Source organism: Anomaloglossus baeobatrachus, chromosome 3, assembly GCF_048569485.1.
Source record: "Anomaloglossus baeobatrachus isolate aAnoBae1 chromosome 3, aAnoBae1.hap1, whole genome shotgun sequence".
Classification (NCBI taxonomy): Eukaryota; Metazoa; Chordata; class Amphibia; order Anura; family Aromobatidae; genus Anomaloglossus; species Anomaloglossus baeobatrachus.
Genome location: NC_134355.1, coordinates 462,544,745 through 462,565,939, shown reverse-complemented (window position 1 = coordinate 462,565,939; position 21,195 = coordinate 462,544,745). Strand labels below are relative to the sequence as shown.

General features: G+C 44.4%; 1 protein-coding gene across 4 annotated transcripts in view; it reads left to right on the top strand.

Moving 5' to 3' along the window:
* Window positions 1-19,884, top strand: part of ACAP2 (ArfGAP with coiled-coil, ankyrin repeat and PH domains 2) — a 186,691-nt gene extending 166,807 nt beyond the window's left edge. For all 4 annotated transcript variants that reach the window (XM_075340520.1, XM_075340519.1, XM_075340523.1 and 1 more), the window contains 2 exons: window positions 10,242-10,303; window positions 15,841-19,884. In XM_075340520.1, coding sequence (XP_075196635.1) covers window positions 10,242-10,303; window positions 15,841-15,944 — 166 coding nt within the window. In that variant the 3' untranslated portion in view covers window positions 15,945-19,884. The remainder of the gene's footprint in view (window positions 1-10,241; window positions 10,304-15,840) is intronic.
* Window positions 19,885-21,195: the final 1,311 nt, after the last annotated feature.

Genomic DNA, 21,195 nt, shown 5'->3' with positions numbered 1-21,195 from the left:
CAGGACGTGGAAAATTTTCCTGTCGTGGTGCTCTGCTCAGGGTTTTTCTCCCTGGCCATTTGCATTACCTACTTTTCTGTTCTTCCTTCAATCTGGACGGGAAAAGGGTTTGTCGCTCGGTTCCCTTAAGGGACAAGTTTCAGCGCTCTCTGTGTTTTTTCCAGAAGCGCCTAGCTAGACTTCCACAGGTACGCACGTTCCTGCAGGGTGTTTGTCACATTGTTCCACCTTACAAGCGGCCGTTAGAACCCTGGGATCTAAACAGGGTGCTGATGGTTCTTCAGAAACCACCATTCGAGCCAATGAGAGATATTTCTCTCTCACGCCTTTCGCAGAAAGTGGTTTTTCTAGTAGCAGTCACTTCACTTCGGAGAGTGTCTGAGCTAGCAGCGTTGTCGTGCAAAGCCCCTTTTCTGTTTTTTTCACCAGGACAAGGTGGTTCTACGTCCGGTTCCGGAGTTTCTCCCTAAGGTGGTATCCCCCTTTCATCTCAATCAGGATATTTCCTTACCCTCTATTTATCCTCATCAAGTTCACCAATGTGAAAAGGATTTGCACTTGTTAGATCTGGTGAGAGCACTCAGACTCTACATTTCTCGTACGGCGCCCCTGCGCCGCTCGGATGCACTCTTTGTCCTTGTCGCTGGCCAGCGTAAAGGGTCACAGGCTTCCAAATCAACCCTGGCTCGGTGGATCAAGGAGCCAATTATCGAAGCTTACCGTTCGGCTGGGCTTCCGGTTCCCTCAGGGCTGAAGGCCCATTCTACCAGAGCCGTGGGAGCGTCCTGGGCTTTGAGGCACCAGGCTGCGGCTCAACAGGTGTGTCAGGCGGCTACCTGGTCGAGCCTGCACACTTTCACGAAGCACTATCAGGTGCATACCTATGCTGTGGCGGATGCCAGCTTAGGTGGACGAGTCCTTCAGGCGGCGGTTGCCCACCTGTAGGAAAGGGCCGTTTTACGGCTCTCTTACGAGGTATTATTTTACCCACCCAGGGACTGCTTTTGGACGTCCCAATTGTCTGGGTCTCCCAATAGAGCGAAAAAGAAGAAGGGAATTTTGTTTACTTACCGTAAATTCCTTTTCTTCTAGCTCTAATTGGGAGACCCAGCACCCGCCCCTGTTTTTTTGTGTACACATGTTGTTCATGTTGAATGGTTTCAGTTCTCCGAGTTTCCTTCGGATTGAAGTTAAACCAGTTTATAATTATTTTTTCCTCCTTCTTGCTTTTGCACCAAAACTGAGCAGCCCGTGGGAGCACGGGGGGTGTATTGGCAGAAGGGGAGGGGCCTAACACTTTTAAGTGTAGTACTTTGTGCGGCCTCCGGAGGCATAGCCTATACACCCAATTGTCTGGGTCTCCCAATTAGAGCTAGAAGAAAAGGAATTTACGGTAAGTAAACAAAATTCCCTTCTTTTTTTAATTCTAATTGACAGCTGTGATAGACTTGAGATATAATTTGGTCCCAGAGCCAGGCTTATGCTTATTGTACATTTAAGGTATCTAGCGTTATAACAATGATAACGGTATGACTGCTTTGGACAAACCCTTTAAGGAGACTCCTCCTCGTCCACCCCACCTTCCCCTCCCTCACTGATCACTACTGTATACACCTGTAGACAATCATTGGTGGCAGATGTGGGTTTACAGGAGGGAGTTCTTCCTTTGAATGCACTGATCACTGAGTCCACTATATTTTTCATATTGTTTGGTCTAATAGTACAGCGTACCCATCACTATAAAATGATGCCCTTAGATGGCCAGCTTATTTTGTTGATAAATCCACCTTAATTAGTATTCACTTGAAACGTATTTAAAAGGGACCAGTTACAAACAAATTGTCCCTCCAGTGAGGAAGGAAACAAACTCTAGCGCCACCTATTGGAAGTAGCAATCCTAAAAGTCAAATGTGGCTTTTTAAACAAGCCTTTTCATAAAGCTTAGGATTTATTTGCCAGATCAGAATCCCAATTTGCAGACACAGTATTTTGGGGTGATTGCCCCTCATCAGTGCATAGTGTGGGTATCTGATCTGGCTTATGAGAAGCTATGTGGGGACAGTTAAATACAAAAACGCTATTTTTCTCTGACGCCTCATTGGGGGACACAGGACCATGGGTGTTATGCTGCCTATCCATAGGAGGACACTAAGTAGATGCAAAAGCATAGCTCCTCCTCTGCAGTATACACCCCTTGGCGGGCCAGGCAGTCTCAGTTTTAGCTTACTGTCTGTAGGAGGCACTTCCTTTCAAGGTTTGTTATTTTTTGAGGGCGACGGTTTCTTTTTGGGACCGATCTCCCACTACCATCAACGGGCGGGAACGTGAAGTGTTGCCTACACGTACCCCCTCCCGCGACGCTGGATCCTGGGCTGGACGACTGGTTCCATAGACACCGATTTTCTAAAGCCCAGGGCAGAGGCACAATTCCTCAGCCCCTCTCTGCAGGCTCTGAGTTGAATATGGCATCAATTCCTCAGCCCCTCTTTGCAGGCTCTGAGTTGAATATGGCACCGTTGTGACCGGATACAGCAAGCTGACTCTGCTATTGTCACTGCCTGGATTGAAGCAGTGTTTAAGGTGAGATCCACCCTGACTGGTTTCCCAGACAAAGTGAGAAAAGGCTGTGCAGGAAAGGCTCTCAGGGCTGAATATACAGTATTTATTATGAGAAAGTCCCTGGCTAATGCAAGGAAGAGAGCCCCAGGTATCCTGAACACAGTGTTAACTTTTCCCTAGCTTGCTGGCTGGAGGAGGGGGGGGCGGGAAGTCCCTCCTGTTTGCAAACTGGTGGCAGGGGGGAGGGGGTGGCTAGAGAATCACAGAGCTCAGGGACTCACGCTGTTTATTATCTGCTCTGTTTATTTGATCTAGCAGAAAAGCCGGCTGATAACCACCATTGACATGCTGTGTGCTGACTAGAGGGAGGAAAGCTATCAGAAGCTCCTTTCCCGACGTTTTTTTACTACCCACGGGGGGGGGGGGGTTTACACTGACTACTTCTTTGCGCTCTTTTAGCGCTAAGCCCCGCCCCCGCGGCTTCGATAAGCCCCGCCCCCCCCGGAAAGCGTGGGAAGATCTTCAGCCATCGGCTGATTCTGGTAAGGTGCTGCTCACTGCAGCTCTGCTGAGCATTGCTCCCCCTCCTAGCATACTCCTATCAGGAACATGCAGAATTTAAAAGGCACTAAGAGGGCTAAGGCTCACATAGTCTATTATTCAGCCTGCACTGCCTGCCACGTTGAGCTACCACGTAAACACACCTCTTCTCTCTGTGAGTGCTGTGCCCCTATAGCCCTCCAAGACCCCCCTGCCACCACCGCCGCAACCGTCAGCCCAGAGCCTAGGGCTCCCAGCCCACCGGAATGGGCACAGTTTCTGTCCCAATCCATGGAAAAACTGTCACAGAACCTGGTGCTGGCTATGCAATGTCATCCTCCACACCCTTCTGGGTCCCTGGACGGAACGCAGCCTGAGGATACCCCTATGGAGGATCCTTCTGAGGTAATCCGGGCACATGCTTCACTGGTTGCAAGGATCAGGAAAAGAGCACACGGCCGGGTGTCTCCAGCAGGCTCTCCCTCGGGAGCACACAGGGCAGGCTCTCCCACACGCTCCACGGCTTCTGAAGAGCTGGAGGAGGGAGAATGCTGTTTGTACCAGGAGGATTCCTTGGTTTCAGCCTCCCCAGATGATCAAACTGCAATAGACTCCCTTATAGCAGCAATCAACCAAATTCTGCATGTGGAGGATCCCCCAACCACTACCACTGACCATGCGGACTCCTTTAAGAGGGCAAGGAAACCCCAAAAGGTTTTCGCTGATCACCCAGAGTTTCAGGATATACTTACAAAGGAAAGGGAGAAGCCTGACAGGCGCTTCGGTAACCGAAAACTCATGGAGTCCCGGTACCCTTTTGCCTCACCTGCCCCTAAGGGCTGGGCCGATCCGCTCTCGGTCGACCCCCCCGGTCTCCCGCCTTACCACAAAGACGCTCCTGTCTTTACCTGATGGTTCCTCCATCAAGGACCCGACAGACAGGTGGAGCACCTCGCCCGCTCTGCTTTTGAGGCTGCGGGTTCCTCCCTCTCACCCTCCTTTGCCTCTGTGTGGGTCGCAAAGGCGATCTCGGTCTGGACAGAATCCCTTAACACTTCGCTTGAGGAATCCCAGTTCACTCATACCTTCACAGAGGTAACTGCTCAAATTGCTGCTGCGGCGGAGTACCTCATGCAGGCCTCCATGGACGCTGCTACCTGCGCAGCGTTTGCCGCCTCAAATACCATAGCCATCCGTAGAGCTCTCTGGCTCCGACAATGGCGAGCGGACTCTGCCTCCAAGAAGTCTCTCACGGGCCTCCCCTTTTTTCCAGACCGATTGTTTGGGGAATGTCTGGACAAGCTCATTTCTGACGCCACGAGAGGAAAGAGTACCTCCCTCCCCCAGCTGAAGTCCAGGACGTCCTTCACCAGACGTCCACAGTCCTCATTCCGCTCCTTTCGGAACTCATTTCGTTGGTCGACACCCCGTGCTGTCCATGCCACCAGCCGCGGGCTACGCAGGGACCGACCTTCTCAGCTCTCTCCGAAACCTACTTCGTCATGGCAGCCTAGACCGAAACAGTCCAGGACTAGGGAGACTCTGCCACGACGTTTTCCCCCCTCATGACTCCTTCGGCACCCCGGAAGACACACTCCTTGTAGGAGGTCGACTGCGGCTCTTCCAACACATCTGGGCTGCCGCCTCAGACGACAAATGGGTGCGAGACCTTGTGTCTTCCGGTTACCACATAGAATTTCGGACCCGACCCCCTAGTCGGTTCTAACAGCAGGAGTGATAATACCTGTCCCAGACGACGAGAAGTTTGGGGATTTTTATTCCAACCTCTTTGTGGTCCACAAAATGGATGGGTCAGTTCGACCCATCCTGGACCTCAAACACATAAACAAGCATGTGCACGTACGGAGATTCAGAATGGAGTCCCTAAGGTCCATTATTGCATCCATGGTCGAATGGAAATTCCTCGCATCCATAGACATCAAGGACGTGTACCTGCACATACCCATCGCCCCAGATCACCAAAAGTTCCTCCGCTTTGCAATTCAGGACTCCCACTTTCAATTCGTAGCTCTACCCTTCGGCCTTGCCACCTCACCAAGGGTCTTCACCAAAGTCATGGCGGCCGCCATGAGTGTGCTTCACGCCAGGGGAGTGGTCGTTCTCCCTTACTTGGACGACCTCCTCATCAAGGCCCCCTCCTTCCGCAACTGCTCAACCAGCGTACAGATCACTGTGGACACCCTATCCCGCTTAGGGTGGCTAGTGAATCTGGACAAATCATCCCTGGTCCCATCACGATCCATCACCTTCCTGGGCATGTCCCTGGACACCCGTCGGGGCTTGATCCTTCTCCCTCAGGACAAGGCGATCGCTCTTCAACGAGCGGTACGCTGCCTTCTACGTCCTCCGTCTCGCTCAATTCGATTCAGCATGAAAGTGCTCGGCAGGATGGTGGCGGCTATGGAAGCAGTACCCTTTGCTCAACTGCACCTCCGCCCACTGCAGCTAGCCCTTCTAGCGGCCTGGGACAAGAGCCCCTTCTCCCTGGACAGACATCGTCACCTGACGCCTTCAGTCAGGTACGCACTCCACTGGTGGCTTCGGTCCTCATCCCTATCGAAGGGGAGATCCTTTCTCCCAGTGAACTGGCTGGTCCTGACCACGGACGCCAGCCTCCTAAGCTGGGGAGCAGTGTACCGGCACCACACTGCTCAAGGACGTTGGACGCCCCAGGAGTCTTCCCTACCCATAAAGACCCTGGAACTCAGTGCAATCTTCCTCGCGCTCAGAGCGTTCTGCCCTCTGCTAGCAGATCGTCAGATTCGAGTCCAATCGGACAATGCGACAGCTGTAGCCTATATCAATCGGCAGGGGGGCACCCGCAGCAAAGCAGCTTATCTCGAGGCCCACAAGATCCTCAGCTGGGCCGAATCAACGGGATCAGTGATATCAGCAGTAAACATACCGGTGGTAGAGAACTGGGCAGCAGACTTTCTAAGTCGCCAAGGCCTGGTCGCCGGAGAATGGTCTCTCCACCCAGATGTGTTTCTACACATCTCCACTCGCTGGGTCACACCAGACGTGGACCTAATGGCCTCAAGGTTGAATGCAAAGGTACCCGAGTTCATAGCCAGGTCACGCGACCCGCAGTCCATCGGCGCGGATGCTCTAGTCTGCTCCTGGCACCACTTCCGCCCACCTTACATATTTCCACCTCTACCCCTGCTGCCGCGGGTGATCAGGAAGATCAAGGCAGAGGGAGTCCCGTTGATACTGATAGCACCGGACTGGCCCAGGCGCGCCTGGTACGCCGAATTAGTACAAATGCTCACAGACGCACCGTGGCACCTTCCAGACATCCCAGACTTGCTGACCCAAGGGCCCATTTCCCATCAGAACTCCAGAGCCCTGAAGCTGACGGCATGGCCATTTAGACCTGGGTATTAACAAGAGCGGGATTCTCCCCCGCGTTTTTTTCCACCATGATCAGCGCCCGAAAGCCTGCTTCATCCCGCATTTACCACCGTACGTGGAAAATCTTCCTTTCATGGTGCAGAAAAACTAACGTCCAGCCTATGCCTCTGGCCATCCCCAGAATTCTCGACTTTCTACAGTCTGGCTTGCAAGCGGGGTTGGCTCTCAGTTCCCTTTAAAGGGCAGGTCTCAGCGCTCTCAATCTTCTACCAATGCCGCCTAGCTCAAAAACCGCAAGTTAAGACCTTCCTCCAGGGCGTTTCCCATCTAGTTCCCCCGTACAAACGGCCGCTGAACCCATGGGACCTCAACCTCGTTCTGGACGGTCTCCAGAGGTCTCCCTTTGAACCCCTCAAGGAATCCTCCCTTGCTCTTCTGTCCTGGAAGGTAACATTCCTGGTGGCAATAACGTCCATCAGATGGGTTTCGGAGCTAGCGGCACTCTCTTGCCGCGAGCCTTTCCTGATCTTTCACCAGGACAAGGTGGTTCTGCGCCCCCTTCCGGATTTCCTTCCAAAGGTTCTTACCCCGTTTCATTTGAACGAGGACATTGTTCTGCCTTCATTTTGTCCACACCCAGTTCATAGGGTGGAAAGGTCTCTGCATTCGTTAGACCTTGTCAGAGCTCTCAGATATTACATATCCAGGACAGCCCCCTTTAGGAAAACGGACTCTTTGTTCGTCATTCCTGAGGGGCCTAAGAAGGGACAGGCAGCTTCAAAGGCGACTCTGGCTCGCTGAATTCGCTCTGCGATCCAGGAAGTCTACCGCCTGCAACTCAAGCCCATTCCTAGTGGGCTGCGGGCTCATTCCACGCGAGCAGTTGGCGCTTCGTGGGCCATTCGGCATCAGGCTTCACTGGAACAGGTGTGTAAGGCTGCGACCTGGTCTAGCCTACATACTTTTTCAAAGCATTACAGAGTCCATACCCAGGTTTCAACTGAGGCAAATCTGGGTAGGAAAATTCTGCAAACGGCAGTAGAGCACCTCTCTCAGTAGGCGCTCCAGGCTGTCTGGGACTGGTTCCTAGTCCTTGGGTTGTGTTGTCTTCTTTTATGTTTCCCACCCATGGACTGCTTTAGGACGTCCCATGGTCCTGTGTCCCCCAATGAGGCGTCAGAGAAAAACAGATTTTTGTGTACTCACCGTAAAATCGTTTTCTCTTAGCCATCATTGGGGGACACAGCACCCACCCTGTTGCCCTGCGGGGCCTTGGTTCTCTCAGTACCTTATTTGGTATTGACTCTTCTTTTCTCATGTTCCTCTGTTGAGAAGTTTTTTTACTGCTTTTTTGCTCCTACTGCTTGTGTACTAAAACTGAGATTGCCTGGCCCCGCCAGGGGGTGTATACTGCAGAGGAGGAGCTATGCTTTTGCATCTACTTAGTGTCCTCCTATGGATAGGCAGCATAACACCCATGGTCCTGTGTCCCCCAATGATGGCTAAGAGAAAACGATTTTACGGTGAGTACACAAAAATCCGTTTATTTTCAACAATATCACATGACAAAGTTACTGAAAAATAACATCAAGAAATATTATTATTGAAAACACATATGAATTACATAAGAATATCACAAAACAACAATATCCCCACACAGCATCTAAGGTACAGTCAGCAAAGAAAGCAAAATTGTATAAAATAAAATTATTTTTTCACCAAGAATCGAAAGTGCATTATAAAATTGATAAAGCAAATAAAATAATCACTGATCACAGTACTCAAAAACCCAATGATTTCCAATCACGGAGATTTATTGATATAGTTAACCAGCCTGAACTAAGCTTCTTCCATGTCTCCCAGGGATTCCTTTACTATCATCTTCTCACAGGGATGACTTCTCCCTTTCCTTTTTCTTATCTTGGGTGTTTTGTACCTCTTTTTGAGTCAACTTCTCCAACCTAGAGGCACTATGTCTCAATTTATTATCAAAGAACTGTATTCATCAATATGTTTTTCCCTAAAATATGCTTACAAAGGATCATAATGCTATATCTTCTCTAAGTATTATTGTGACTGAAACTGATTTTTCTACATTCGCCCACTCCATTTAAATAACAGTTGTGAGGGCCAGATGGAATCACCCCTAAATGGTTGTGCTACAATAAGAAACTTCTCGTATTCTTAGAATCCTTTACACTTTAAAGGGGTTGTCCTTTACTTGGACCCCTTTTTATTGCCCATGTTTGAGCCCATTAAAAGGAAAATGTTTATACTCTACTTGTGCCAGCGTCATTCAAGCGGTGTCCGCACTCAATCTCCCCGGGCTTCACGTTGTTACATCATGTGAGCCCTGCGCCAAATCAGCTTCTCTCTACCAGTGTTCAGACGTATAAGTAGTGAAGTGAAAGTTAGCGCTGTGGCTGGTCTCTCACTTCTCTTGATTATACTTCACAAGGTGAGGATGGTGAAGCTGGCGCTGTTTGGCACAGGGCTCACGTGACATAACTACCTCACGTGAGCAGCAGGAGAGCGAGTACCAACACTGGTGGATAGGTGCTATCATGGGAGGTGAGTATACGTTTTCTATTTTAATGGGGAAAACATGGAGGATGAAAAGAGATTGTCCAAGTAGTGGACAACCCCTTTAAAAGGAATCTGTCACCACGTTTTTACCACATGAGAGCAGCATAACATAGGGCCAGAGATCCTGATTCCAGTGGTGTTCACTTACTGAGCTGCTTAGTGTAGTTTTGATAAAATCACTATTTAATCAGCAGTAGATTATCATTAGAGGACTACTTGGCATGCTATCAGGTAGTCCAGCATACTCAGGAGCTTTGTATAATTGCTAGATCTGTAGCAGAGAAAACATTGATTTTTATCAAAATAACAGCAAACAGCTCAGTAAGTGACACATCATTGTAATTAGGGTCTCTGTCTCTACATTATGCTGTTCTTATATAGAGTAGCAAAACGTGCTGACAGATTCCTTTTATGGTTCTGGAAATCTCGATGAGTATCCTGCTTAACCCTTCAAAGTCTTTTTTTTTAAATTGATTTTAAAGGCCTACTGATTAAGGAACTTTTAGCTACAGAAAACTGAAATTTCTTTAAAATGTAAAATAGTTTATAGAAATGTTTAAGTATTTTATATTTGCGTGTCTTACAGCTACAGCGAGAAACTGAAGTTATTCTCCCTTAGTCACTCACTTCCAGTCATCGGGGAGGTGCAGCTAGCTGTTACGCTCACCACTCACTATATAATGATTGCACAGTTATCACTCCCTGTCATGTTGATTGACTGACAGCTGGGCAGCATTTGTGTGCAGAGCAGGCTGTCAATTACTGGAAACAAGCAGCTGCAGGGAGAATATAACTTCATTTTCTCCGTATAGCCGTTCTTCCAGAAAACCATCCTAACATTATTTAGACCACTATTTGCCTGCAGATTACCACTTTGTAGTTAAATATAATTTTGTTGCTGTCTGGTCCCCATTAAAATAATGAGCTAATATGTTACTTTCTTATTATGCCTGAACAAGATAAAATATGACCATTTCTGTTGTAGGAAAATTTCCCTAATTAATTATTGATTTTTATGTAATAGTTATCTACTTTTGAAAGAATTATTACACTGAATATTAGACTAAAAATTCTAGCACAGCCAGGGCCAAGCTAAATGAATATCTTCAGTAAATCATGCTGACGATGTGCAACGCCCTCTTATTAAGTATTTCATTGGCTTTTTCACCTCTTCTCTCTAGATTACGCTTGGCACGTATGAATGAAGAAATGCGGGAATCAGAAGGACTTTACGGACAACCAGGTCAATATTCCACCAACAATCATACAGAAATGCAATATAGAAAGTGCATGCAAGAGTTTATTAGCTTGCAGCTTGGTCATTCTGAGTGTTTAGGGAGGCAGATGAACAGTAACTCATCTAATTAATGTGTCACACATCGTTTATATGCTCATGATGTGCTGCCTGCTGTAAGGCTGGGATGATGTTTTCACACCACATTGAATTTGTCATCTTATTTTCTTAGATGGCATAAAAATTGTTCTTTGCAAAGTGCAAATCATAACTACATAACCTTAAATGCTGCAAAATTTTGCTTATCTGTCTTCTCTTAATAATAATTTTTATGTGAATGTAATAGCGACTATAGAGATTGTAGTCTCGTAGATCAGCAAAGAAAATGGACAATATGGATTTAAAAAAAAAAAAAAAAGTCACAATTGGGTTCTTGAAGTGGACATTCACATTTTTTCATTCTTACAATTCTGTGTATCTGTGAGCTCACATTTCTCTGCTCTCTGTGCTTCAGTGCCCGCTTAGGCTGCTTTCACACATCCGTTTTTCGCCGTGCGGCACATTCCGGCAAAAAAACTGATGCAACGAATCCGGCGAAAAAACAGATCCATTGCATCAGTTTTTCCATGCGTTCCTTCCGGTTTTTGACAGATCCGTTGTGCTACTGAGTATGCGCAGTTCAAAAAAACGGATCCTGCAGCTGTATCCATTTTTTGCCGCATTGTGCCAGATCCGGCGTCCATAGACTTCCATTATAAAACACGCTGTACGGCGCGGTTCTTCACTGGGGACAAAAAATGTCCCCCTCAGCGTTCCATCCGGCCCCTGCACAATCAAATTTTGCCATATCCGGCAAAAGCCGGACGCAACGCAAGGCCATGCGGCACAATCCGGCGCTAATACAAGTCTATGACGGAAAGAACGGATCCAGCGGCAATAAACACCGGATCCGTTCTTTCCGTTTTTTACCTGATTGTGCCACACGGCGAAAAACGGATGTGTGAAAGCAGCCTTAGAGCTTGTGTTGGTGATTTACAAGTGTAGCCTTTACACCAGGCTCTGTACAGTATTTTGATGGAGATAAAGCCAGTGTAGCAGTCATCATAGAGCTTGTTGAGCTCTCTGGAGCCAGTTCATGTAGCAACCTACATAGTAGTAATACTAGTCATTAACGTCTCTAACTCAGAACCAGCTAAAGCTACATGATGACATTTATTATAAAGGTGCTCTCTATATATAAACCCTACAGTAAACAGTGGAGTCATAGCTCCATAATAAAAACAATAATTTTATTTCACGTTAATGGCAGTAGTATACATTAAATAAAAAAGGTGGAGACTCAGGTGGACCAACAATAGATATGAACGCGGAGGGGTGGTATTTAGAAAGGGCTATGCATAGTTGCAATAAATTAATCAAATATTGGGGGACAAATGTAGCCTAAACGGTAATATAGTTCATATGAGTCTTGAGATATTCTGGGAATGTCCCTGCAATGAGGGGTGGGCCTGAGGACTGTAGTTGGGGAACACTGTGTGCTACTTACACTTCACATTTAGGCTTGTTACTGCTGACAGTCCCCTGAGTTATGAACTAGATGGGTTCTATAGGTTTGTTTGCAACTTGAATTTGTATGGAAGCTGGACCAGGTACAGGGCCAGCAAGAAGACACCCACTCTAATACCTCCTCACTCACCGCTCCTGCCGCCCTGCTATCCGCCATCTGGTCCTTTTTCTTTCCATGGTTGCGGTTCACATCTGCATCCTCTAAACTATAGGCCAGGACTTCCGGCAGCGTCCAGACCTCAAAGTCGCTTTGTTTTGTAAGGTTGTGACGTCAAGATGTTCACAGTGATCATGACGTTCAGTGATCTTCAAGACTTAAACGTGGCCTGAAGTCCTGGTCTATAGTGAAGAGGCCAGAGATGGGTGGTGCATGAATTCAGTAGGAAGGGAGTCGAACAGCGAGTAGTGGGCGGGCCAGAGAGGTGTGTGGTTTTTTTTTTTTTTTTTCTTTTCCCCCTATTTTATTCATACTCAATTTATTGCTCATCTCGCTGTCAACCATTCAGTCCTTTTTCTTTTTCTCCGTTGCGTACCATATCTCCCGTTTTGTTTGCTATAGGCCAGGACTTCTGAACAAGTTGTAACCCTATTCCATTATCTCCTATAGTTTGCTTGCACTAAAGTAATATAGGTTGTGATCCCATATGTTGATAATTAAAGGAAACCTGTCAGTTGATTCATGTTGCCCAATCCACGATCAGTATGACTGAACGTGATCATTATTTCTGAAATGCTATGATTTTTAAGAAGAAATATAGTTTGAATACCAAGCTAGGGACCATAGGCAGAGAAGAGTCTAGTCTCAAGCCACTCCAGGCCAGTATTTCCCAGTACTGCTTCAGGTGATTAATAGGTCATGGTTCAGGGTTTTTGTGGCTGAAGTACCACCCCTTAATTTTCAAGTGTTGTCTGGCTGGTCCCCTTAGCAAATTCCTTGAGTTTATCCTCTGCAGTAGAGCTTTCATTCATGCTCCTCCTAGCAGAAACTTGAGCATAACTTGGAGGAGAATATATGATAGAGTACTCAAATTATGTCTCAACATCACTACCCCACAGCGTCTCTTATACCCTCTCTCTGCATAGGGTACGTGGCAAGGTTTTACGTATTGCTGTAACAACCTGATTACACTAGGACCCAGCGGCAGCCTCTCAACCCAGCAGGTCTTCACCATGAATGCCTGCACTTTATAATAAGGCCAACTCCAGAGCATGCGGGTTTAACCCCTTCACGACCTTGGACGGATCTATCCGTCATGGACAGTGTCCCATTAAGCCCCGCCCCCTGCCGTGGGCAGGCGGCGGCGGTCGGCACACATCAGCTATTTTCAACAGCTGACATGTGTACCTGCATGTTGCAAGTGGAATCTCTTCCACTCGCATCATTTAACACCTTAAATCTCGCTGCCAAAGTCTGGCAGCGAGATCTATATGCGCGCGGCCATGTTTTTTACTTACCGCCACCCCCACCGGAAGTCTCGTGAGTGATCACGTGACTTTTGGTGGTTGCCATCGTAGCACAGGGTCATGTGATGACGCCTGCAGCTACGAAATTTCACTTTCGTTTTCACCCGGCCTGGAGCCGAATGAAACAGGAAGTGACTGTATCTGCTGTTTACAGCTGTATAGCTGTGATCAGCAGATAGAGAAGAGCGATCGGATTGCTGATCGCTATAGCCCCCTAGGGGAACTAGTAAAATAAAAAAAAAAGTAAAAAAAAGTTTTAAAAAATAGTAATAAAAAAACCCCTAAAAGTTCAAATCACTACCCCCCTTTCACCCCATTGAAAATTAAAGGGTTAAAAATATAAATAAATATACACATATTTGGTATCGCCGCGTTCAGAAATGCCCGATCTATCAAAATATAAAATCAATTAATCTGATTGGAATTTTTTTGCCACTACACCGTTTACCAAACGCCAAAATTACGTTTTTTGGTCGCCGCATGTTTTACGCAAAATGCAATAACAGGCGATCAAAACGTAGCATCTGCGCAAAAATGGTACCATTAGAAACGTCAACTCGAGACGCAAAAAATAAGCAGTCACTGAGCCATAGATCCCAAAAAATGAGAACGCTACGTGTTTCGGAAAATGGCGCAAAACGTGTGTCACTTTTATTGGACAAACTTGTGAATTTTTTTAACCCCTTATATACAAGTAAACCTATACATGTTTGGTGTCTACAAACTCTCACCGACCTGAGGCATCACACTGACACATCAGTTTTACCATATAGTGAACACTGTGAATAAAACATCCCAAAAACTATTGTGCGATCACACTTTTTTTTGCAGTTTTTCCACACTTGGAATTTTTTTTGCTGTTTTCCAGTACTTTATATGGTAAAACCTATGGTTTCATTTAAAAGTACAACTCTTCCCGCAAAAAACAAGCCCTCATATGGCAAGATTGACGGAAAAATAAAAAAGGTACGGCTCTCGGAAGAAGGGGAGCAAAAAACAAAAACGTAAAGTGCCCGGGGGCTGAAGGGGTTAATTAGCTGGTAGACAGTAGCTTGGAGAAGCCTTACCAGTAATTTCCTCCACAGCACACACTCCTTCTATCCTCTCAGCTCTGGGAAGAGACACTAAAATGGCCTCTGCTTCCTCTCTCATAAGAGCCCAGCCAGACTTCTTCGGTATCTAACAGGTTGGAAAATTGATGACCCGCAATCGCCCAACTGTGTCCACCTTTCTTTAAGAAGCATTTTGGTCTGCAGGAAGTCAGGGAATGGAGAAGACCCTCAGGATGGTGCTCAGCATAACAGGATCTCCACTCCAGCACCATTAGCTCCTTGCATGAGCGTAACCACACCCTCTCCGGTTGTTTGTTTATAAATATTAAAGTGGCATGCAGAGCCCAAATTACGAAGATTCGGTCACTGCCCGAATATTTCTGAACCTAGCGGTATATAGCTTTCATGTACCATCTATTCTGTTTTATTTTTTCTTGTTTACTTTTGACCAAGTAGTGTGTGTGTGTGTGTGTGTGTGTGTGTGTATGAATGTGTATGTATGTATGTATGTGTGTCTATATCTCTCTCGCTCTCTCGCTCTCTCGCTCTCTCGCTCTCTCGCTCTCTCTCTATAGATATAGATATATATATATAGATATAGATATAGATATATAGATATATATATATAGAGATATATCTATAGATATATAGAGATATATCTATAGAGATATAGAGATATAGATATATAGATATAGATATATAGATATAGATATAGATATATCTATATATCTAGATATATCTAGAGATATAGATATAGATATATCTAGAGATATAGATATAGATATATCTAGAGATATAGATATAGATATATAGATATATAGATATAGATATATCATATAATATTTATTAATTCAAATTATATTTAAATACGGGATACTTTGCTTGCTCTCCTTGCTGTAATCTGTCTGGATTCTTAGAGTCTTCCTGCAGGTATAGCACTTTGTAAGGTACGTTTTCAGCCCATGCATGCAAAAGGTCTCTGTGGTTAAGACTGTCATCATCATATACAAAATGTAACTTTGTAATATTGGAATTTATAATTTGTCATGAGGCGTATGGAATGATTTTAAAGGGTTTTTCCACTACTATGATATTGATGACCTATCCTTATGATAGGTCATCAGTATCAGGTCAATGGGGTTCAAACACCTGACACCCCCACAGATCAGCTGTTTCCATTATTTGAATAAGACCTAATCTGTAGAACCCAGGAGTGATGCTGTAATGTTCACCTTCATACACTTTTTACATCTGGCCAGAGCTAGTACTAACTGATCAGTGGGGATGCCAAGTGGTGGACCACCACTGATGTGATACTGGATAGGTCAAGGGTATCCTAGTACTGGAAAACCCCTTCAACGTATGTACTATTTTACCAGGAACATCCAGTATTCTCCATTTTTTTTTTTTTCTCAAATATTTTATTCAGATTTCATATTTGGTCTTCTTTGTATCCCTTTACAGGTGATGAAACTTACCAAGATATTTTCAGAGATTTTTCCCATATGGCATCCAACAATCCTGAAAAACTGAATCGTTTTCAGCAGCCAGATTCTCAGAAGTCTTGAATTCTATACATTTTGAGCTTTACTTTACCTTTTAAAAAAGTATTTAATCACAATAGTAGAACTATTTATTAGCCCTAGTTTATTATTTTGCAAACCAGTGCTTGGCTGCTCTTGGTGGAAGGGTTTAGCATTCCATATGACCACCAGAGAAGGAATCACTGCTCTGGGCTTTGGATAAATCACTATTCTACTTAAGTGTAACACCATTAAGCAGAATGGTGTCTGACTAGTCTTGTAATATCGTGACTGTTTTCTTTTGTGTTGAGTATATGAACAAATATTCTTACAGTCTTGTTTAGAGTGAATACTATAGAGGGTCCACCATAAGCTGTGCTGCCAAGTTTTCTTGTTTTTGCGTAAAGAGGACCAACAGATTGCTTTATCAGTTATACCCTGTGTTAGGTTTGACAGAATTTTGCACCTTCCGTGACAGCATTGCACTAATTTGTTAGAACAGTCCAATATTTTGAAGGTAGGTTTCCAAATGTAATAATACATATAATGTCTGAAAGAAGACGGAAAAAAAAACTAATCTGCTTACCAAAGAGATGCTACTTTTCATCCTTCAGTTAACAAAACATCCATTTCTAATCATAAATACCCAGCTTTTATAATGGGTAGTTTAAAATATTTCACTGACAAGGAGTTCTGTTAATTTTCCAACCATTACAATTTATCTAGTGTTAAATGGAAATTAAAGCCATTGTGAAATATTCCAAATTCCCGATTGTCAGTATATTACTGATTTTATTACATTGAACCTATTCACTGCATTTGCTACCTATTATATTATGCCCTGGTTATAAACTTGGTCATGAAATCGAATTTACTTTCATTTTCTTAAGAGTTCATGTGACTGCAGACTGCCAAATTGTGACCACATGCACGCTATCATAATTTCCCTAACGTGTGGGCAATACCGGGAACACGTGTATGCGATTTGCATATTTATGGTCATGTGCCAACTAGTCTCATCCTACTGTTGAGAGAAGCTGCATGAATGAGTCTGGTTGTCAAGTGAAAGCAGGTATGCAAATGATATACATCTGACTGCCCACTTGCTCCGGGTACACAAGGGACGAGTGACAGTGTATTCATCGCACTGTCACAATTAGGTAGTCTATAGTCATTTTGAATGATTGCACTCTGTTCAATTCAGACGGGAAAACCCATTTAATATTGTTTTGAGATATGCACACAGTGAACGTAATTCACTATGCAGTTATGAAACTTCCATCTTTTAATCTTTCGTACATGACGTCCTAATAATAAGACTGTGCATGAATTAAGCATAAAGGTGCCTCCACTAGCTATATTTTCTCCTGCATGTAGATGCTTATACATTTGTAATCCAGTTTTACAGAATTACTGCTCCTATATGGGGTAGAGTGAGTTTTAAAACTTTGTAATCCGTGAGCCATACTGTATATCTTATTTTATATAAATATTTTTGTCACAGTTTTACATAGAATGTAGCATTATTAGATTTATTTTAAATGTATTGATTAGCCAAGGACAGTTATTAAATGGTTAAGCTATTAGCATTGAGCAAGTATTCAAATGTGGCAAGGAAACCTGGAAAGAAGACCAGAAATATTCTTCTATTGTGAAGTATTAGCACATTTAAGTCTTACTTTGCAAGTACAAATTATGAAATCGATAGCAGCCTAAAGAGCTTTTCTTTACCAAACACACTTTCACTGGTTTTGGACCCATCATTTTAGATTGCTATAATAAATATACATTTGTGTTGTAGGGAGGATTAATTTTTGCTAAATTTCATCTGTTGACCTTTAGCATAATCGTTGATCACATTTATTCATTAGAGGATCTGTTCTGTCGCATAACTTCACATGCCCTCCTGATCGATGGTAAAAGCATTGATCAAAACTAAAGATAAGTGAACCCGAACAGTAAAGTTCGTTCGTTTGTACCGAACATAGACTTTACATATAATAACAGAGTTTGAGTTCAGATTTTGGGTACTTTACATATATTAACCACTCGAGCGAGCATCACTGTGCTTGGGTATGCTCGGTGCTCGGCTCAATGTGAGATGCTTGCAGTGTTTTAATGGCTCACACTGTGGGGGTAAAATCAGCGTTATTGGATGTAGTGGGCACAAGATAAAAAAAAATAAAATGAAAAAACCTGGCCCACCCTCGCCCTGAAGTGGGTGACTACATGTGGGTGGAGAGCCAAACTGCTCAATCAGTGACTTCCAATGGGGTTCAGGTCAAGTCCAGGTCCTGATCCGGCTGAACCCGCTGAATTGAACTTCAACGGGTACTTTTATCTCTAGTCAAAACACTTCAAGGGGTTGCCTGGAACGTAAATATTGTTTGCGATCTGCAGCATAGGTCATCAATATCATAACAGTGGGAGCCCAGCAACCCCACTACTCAGTTCTTAACCGCTTTGGCGATTTGCTGGTTAGAAGTAATGTGTAGGGCAAAGCAGCATGGGTTCATACATTGTTTAATAGCCGTACGGCACCTAATCTTCTATACTCCCATATCCTTTCTTAATTCCTGCAACTGCTGGAACAGTTGACTGCTTATTGATATGTATAGGTCAATGAATGTATGAGTGTGTAAGTCCAGGACAACACCATTAAAGAATGTCAGTTAAATGAATGTATTTAGTCAACTCAGCCTTTAGGTATCATATTACATGGCAGACTTCAAAATTAGTTATCCGCTAAAGGATTTGTCCATTTTCAGGAAAGTGGGCTCCAAACCGTGTAAAATTACCTAAAATAAACTCAGCAGCTACTCGCCTTCCCTGGGTTTAGCGCTGCCTTTCTGCTGTTGCTCCAGACCCAGTGTTTCACCTGCAGCGATGACTTCATGTCAATGGAGTGCAGTGACTGTCTGGAACGGGTGGTACGCTCTATTGATGTGATGTCATCACTACAGTCAAAATACTGCAACTGGAGCAGTGAGGGAGAGCTAACACACACTGGGTGGAGAGTACCTGTTAAGTTGTGGGGTTTTTTTTAGTTATTTTCCTCAGTTTTTGCCCACTTTCCTGTCTGAAAGTAGACAATTCCTTTAATCAGTTAATGAGCTTATCTGACAGCAGGCTATTTTTAATACTCATCTCTTTTCTCTATGATCTTCTATGCAAAGTATAATTTTTAATTTTGCCATAAATAGACCTAGAAAATCATTCAGAAGAAGAGATAAAGGGTACAAAACCTGCTATCTAGCAGTGCTCAGTGATGGATTCACTGCTAACTCATGTTGCAGTCTGCTGTGTACTGTGAACAAAAATTAGTGTAAATAAAAATGCCCTCACTTTTATACTTTTTAAGCTCTAGATCAAGTGTTGGTCTGTATAAATATAGGTTGGGAGTTATGCTATAAAATATCTTTTAATAGATAGAAAAAAGTAAAGGAGAATAGATTGTAGAGAATACATAATTGACTGTAATAAAAATAGGGTAATAGGTGCTTTTAAGGAAAAAAAATCATATGGGACCACAGTGAATATTTTTGTGGGTTTTACATTTTATATGAATAGATGTTTATTGTAAACTCAAGAAGCACAAGTGTTATACATTTAGTTTGTCTGAATTATTAGATTAATGTATTATTGGTAAAATGAAATTTTGCATGCAGTAAGTAGTTCTGAATAAGCTGTTTCTGATGCCATTGATCCCATTGGCAAGGCTTTATGTGGTATGTCAGTACAACGGTATATTATTAAACCATTCATTTTTTTTTCTTTTTCTAAGCACAGAATTAATCATTTTGGTTTAAAATCAGTTCACACAAAGTAAATACACGTAGGACAAATTATAAGGCTACTTGACCTGGAATCCACAGCAAAAAACTGAGATAAATCTGTGACAAGACCAAAGCTTCTAAGGCTCCTTTCAGATTGCGTTTTGCCTTACGTGCACAGGTCCCGTCGGAGCATCCGTCCGAACCGCCCCTCCCCCACTCTGCAAAGCGTGTTTCGGACGCATGCGCCGGCAGGGCCATTCACTGTAACTGAGCACACTATGTTAGTGTGTACTGTTTTGTGCCATTTTTGCACCCATACGTTTTCTGCAGAGGGACACCCGAAGGTAGTCAACTACGTTCGGGTGTCCGTCTGCAGAAAACGTATATGTGCAAAAATGGCACAAAACAGAGCACACGCGAACGTAGTGTGCTCAATTACAGTGAATAGCCCTGCCGGCGAATGCGTCCGAAACGCGCTTTGCGGGAAGGGGGAGGGGCGGTTCGGACGGATTCCCCAACGGGACCTGTGAACGTAAGGCAAAGCGCAATGTGAAAGGAGGCTAAGTTTAAAGTGAACCATGGGCAGCATGCATCAGGCACTGACTGTATGATCTCAGCCAGGTTTGTTTGACTCTTAAACACTGCTATATTTCAGAGAAAAACATACTTTACAAGCCGCCGGGGACCAGGCCGTGGTCTGGTAGGTCCCTAGCGCTTTCTCTCTGTTCACTTTTCTGGAGTGACAGATCTTTTTCCTACACACACACGCAGGGAGAGACCTGTCCATCGAGGGCAGGGAGCCCGCCTCTCTGACTAGTCTCCAGCACCTATCGGTAGCCAGCGGTTTTTAAAGTATGTTTATCTCTGGAACGCCGCGGCATTTAAAAAGTGTGTCTGCAATTAAGAAAAGAGCAGCTGTTCATCCTACCTAATGGTATGTGCATAGGTCGCATTTTTGCAATGAAAAGAGCATTTTATTGTCCCAGCAATGTGAATTATGATTCTGAAATATCATTCACTTGGTGCTTTTTTTTCCATGTAGATTTGAAGCAGTTTCAAATCTGCAGCATGTCAATTCTTTCAGTATTTTTCACCCATTCTAATGACTGAGAAAAATGCATCAAAAACATGAAGTTTTTTTTATGCAGTGTTTTGATTTTTCTGAGACAGGTTTTTCAAGCAGAGATGTATGCACATACTGTAAGTCTTGAAGGAAGGCAAACATCTGCTAGGGTCTGGGCTACACTTTAATTTTTGTAGCTCTACTTATTGGCTTTAAAGGAAATCTATCAACAGGTTTTTGCTACCTCATCTAAGAGCAGCATGATGTAGGCAGAGACCCTGAATCCAATGATGTATTACTTAGTTTACTGGGCGCAATGGTTCTGACAGTGTTTTTAGATTTAGCATTGCAACAGAGGTGTCCCCAACCATAGCAGGCTTTAGAAACAATGCTAAGGTCCTGGTGCAAAAACAATCATTGCAAGTAAACCGCATGCAGTTTAAGAGACTCATCCTGA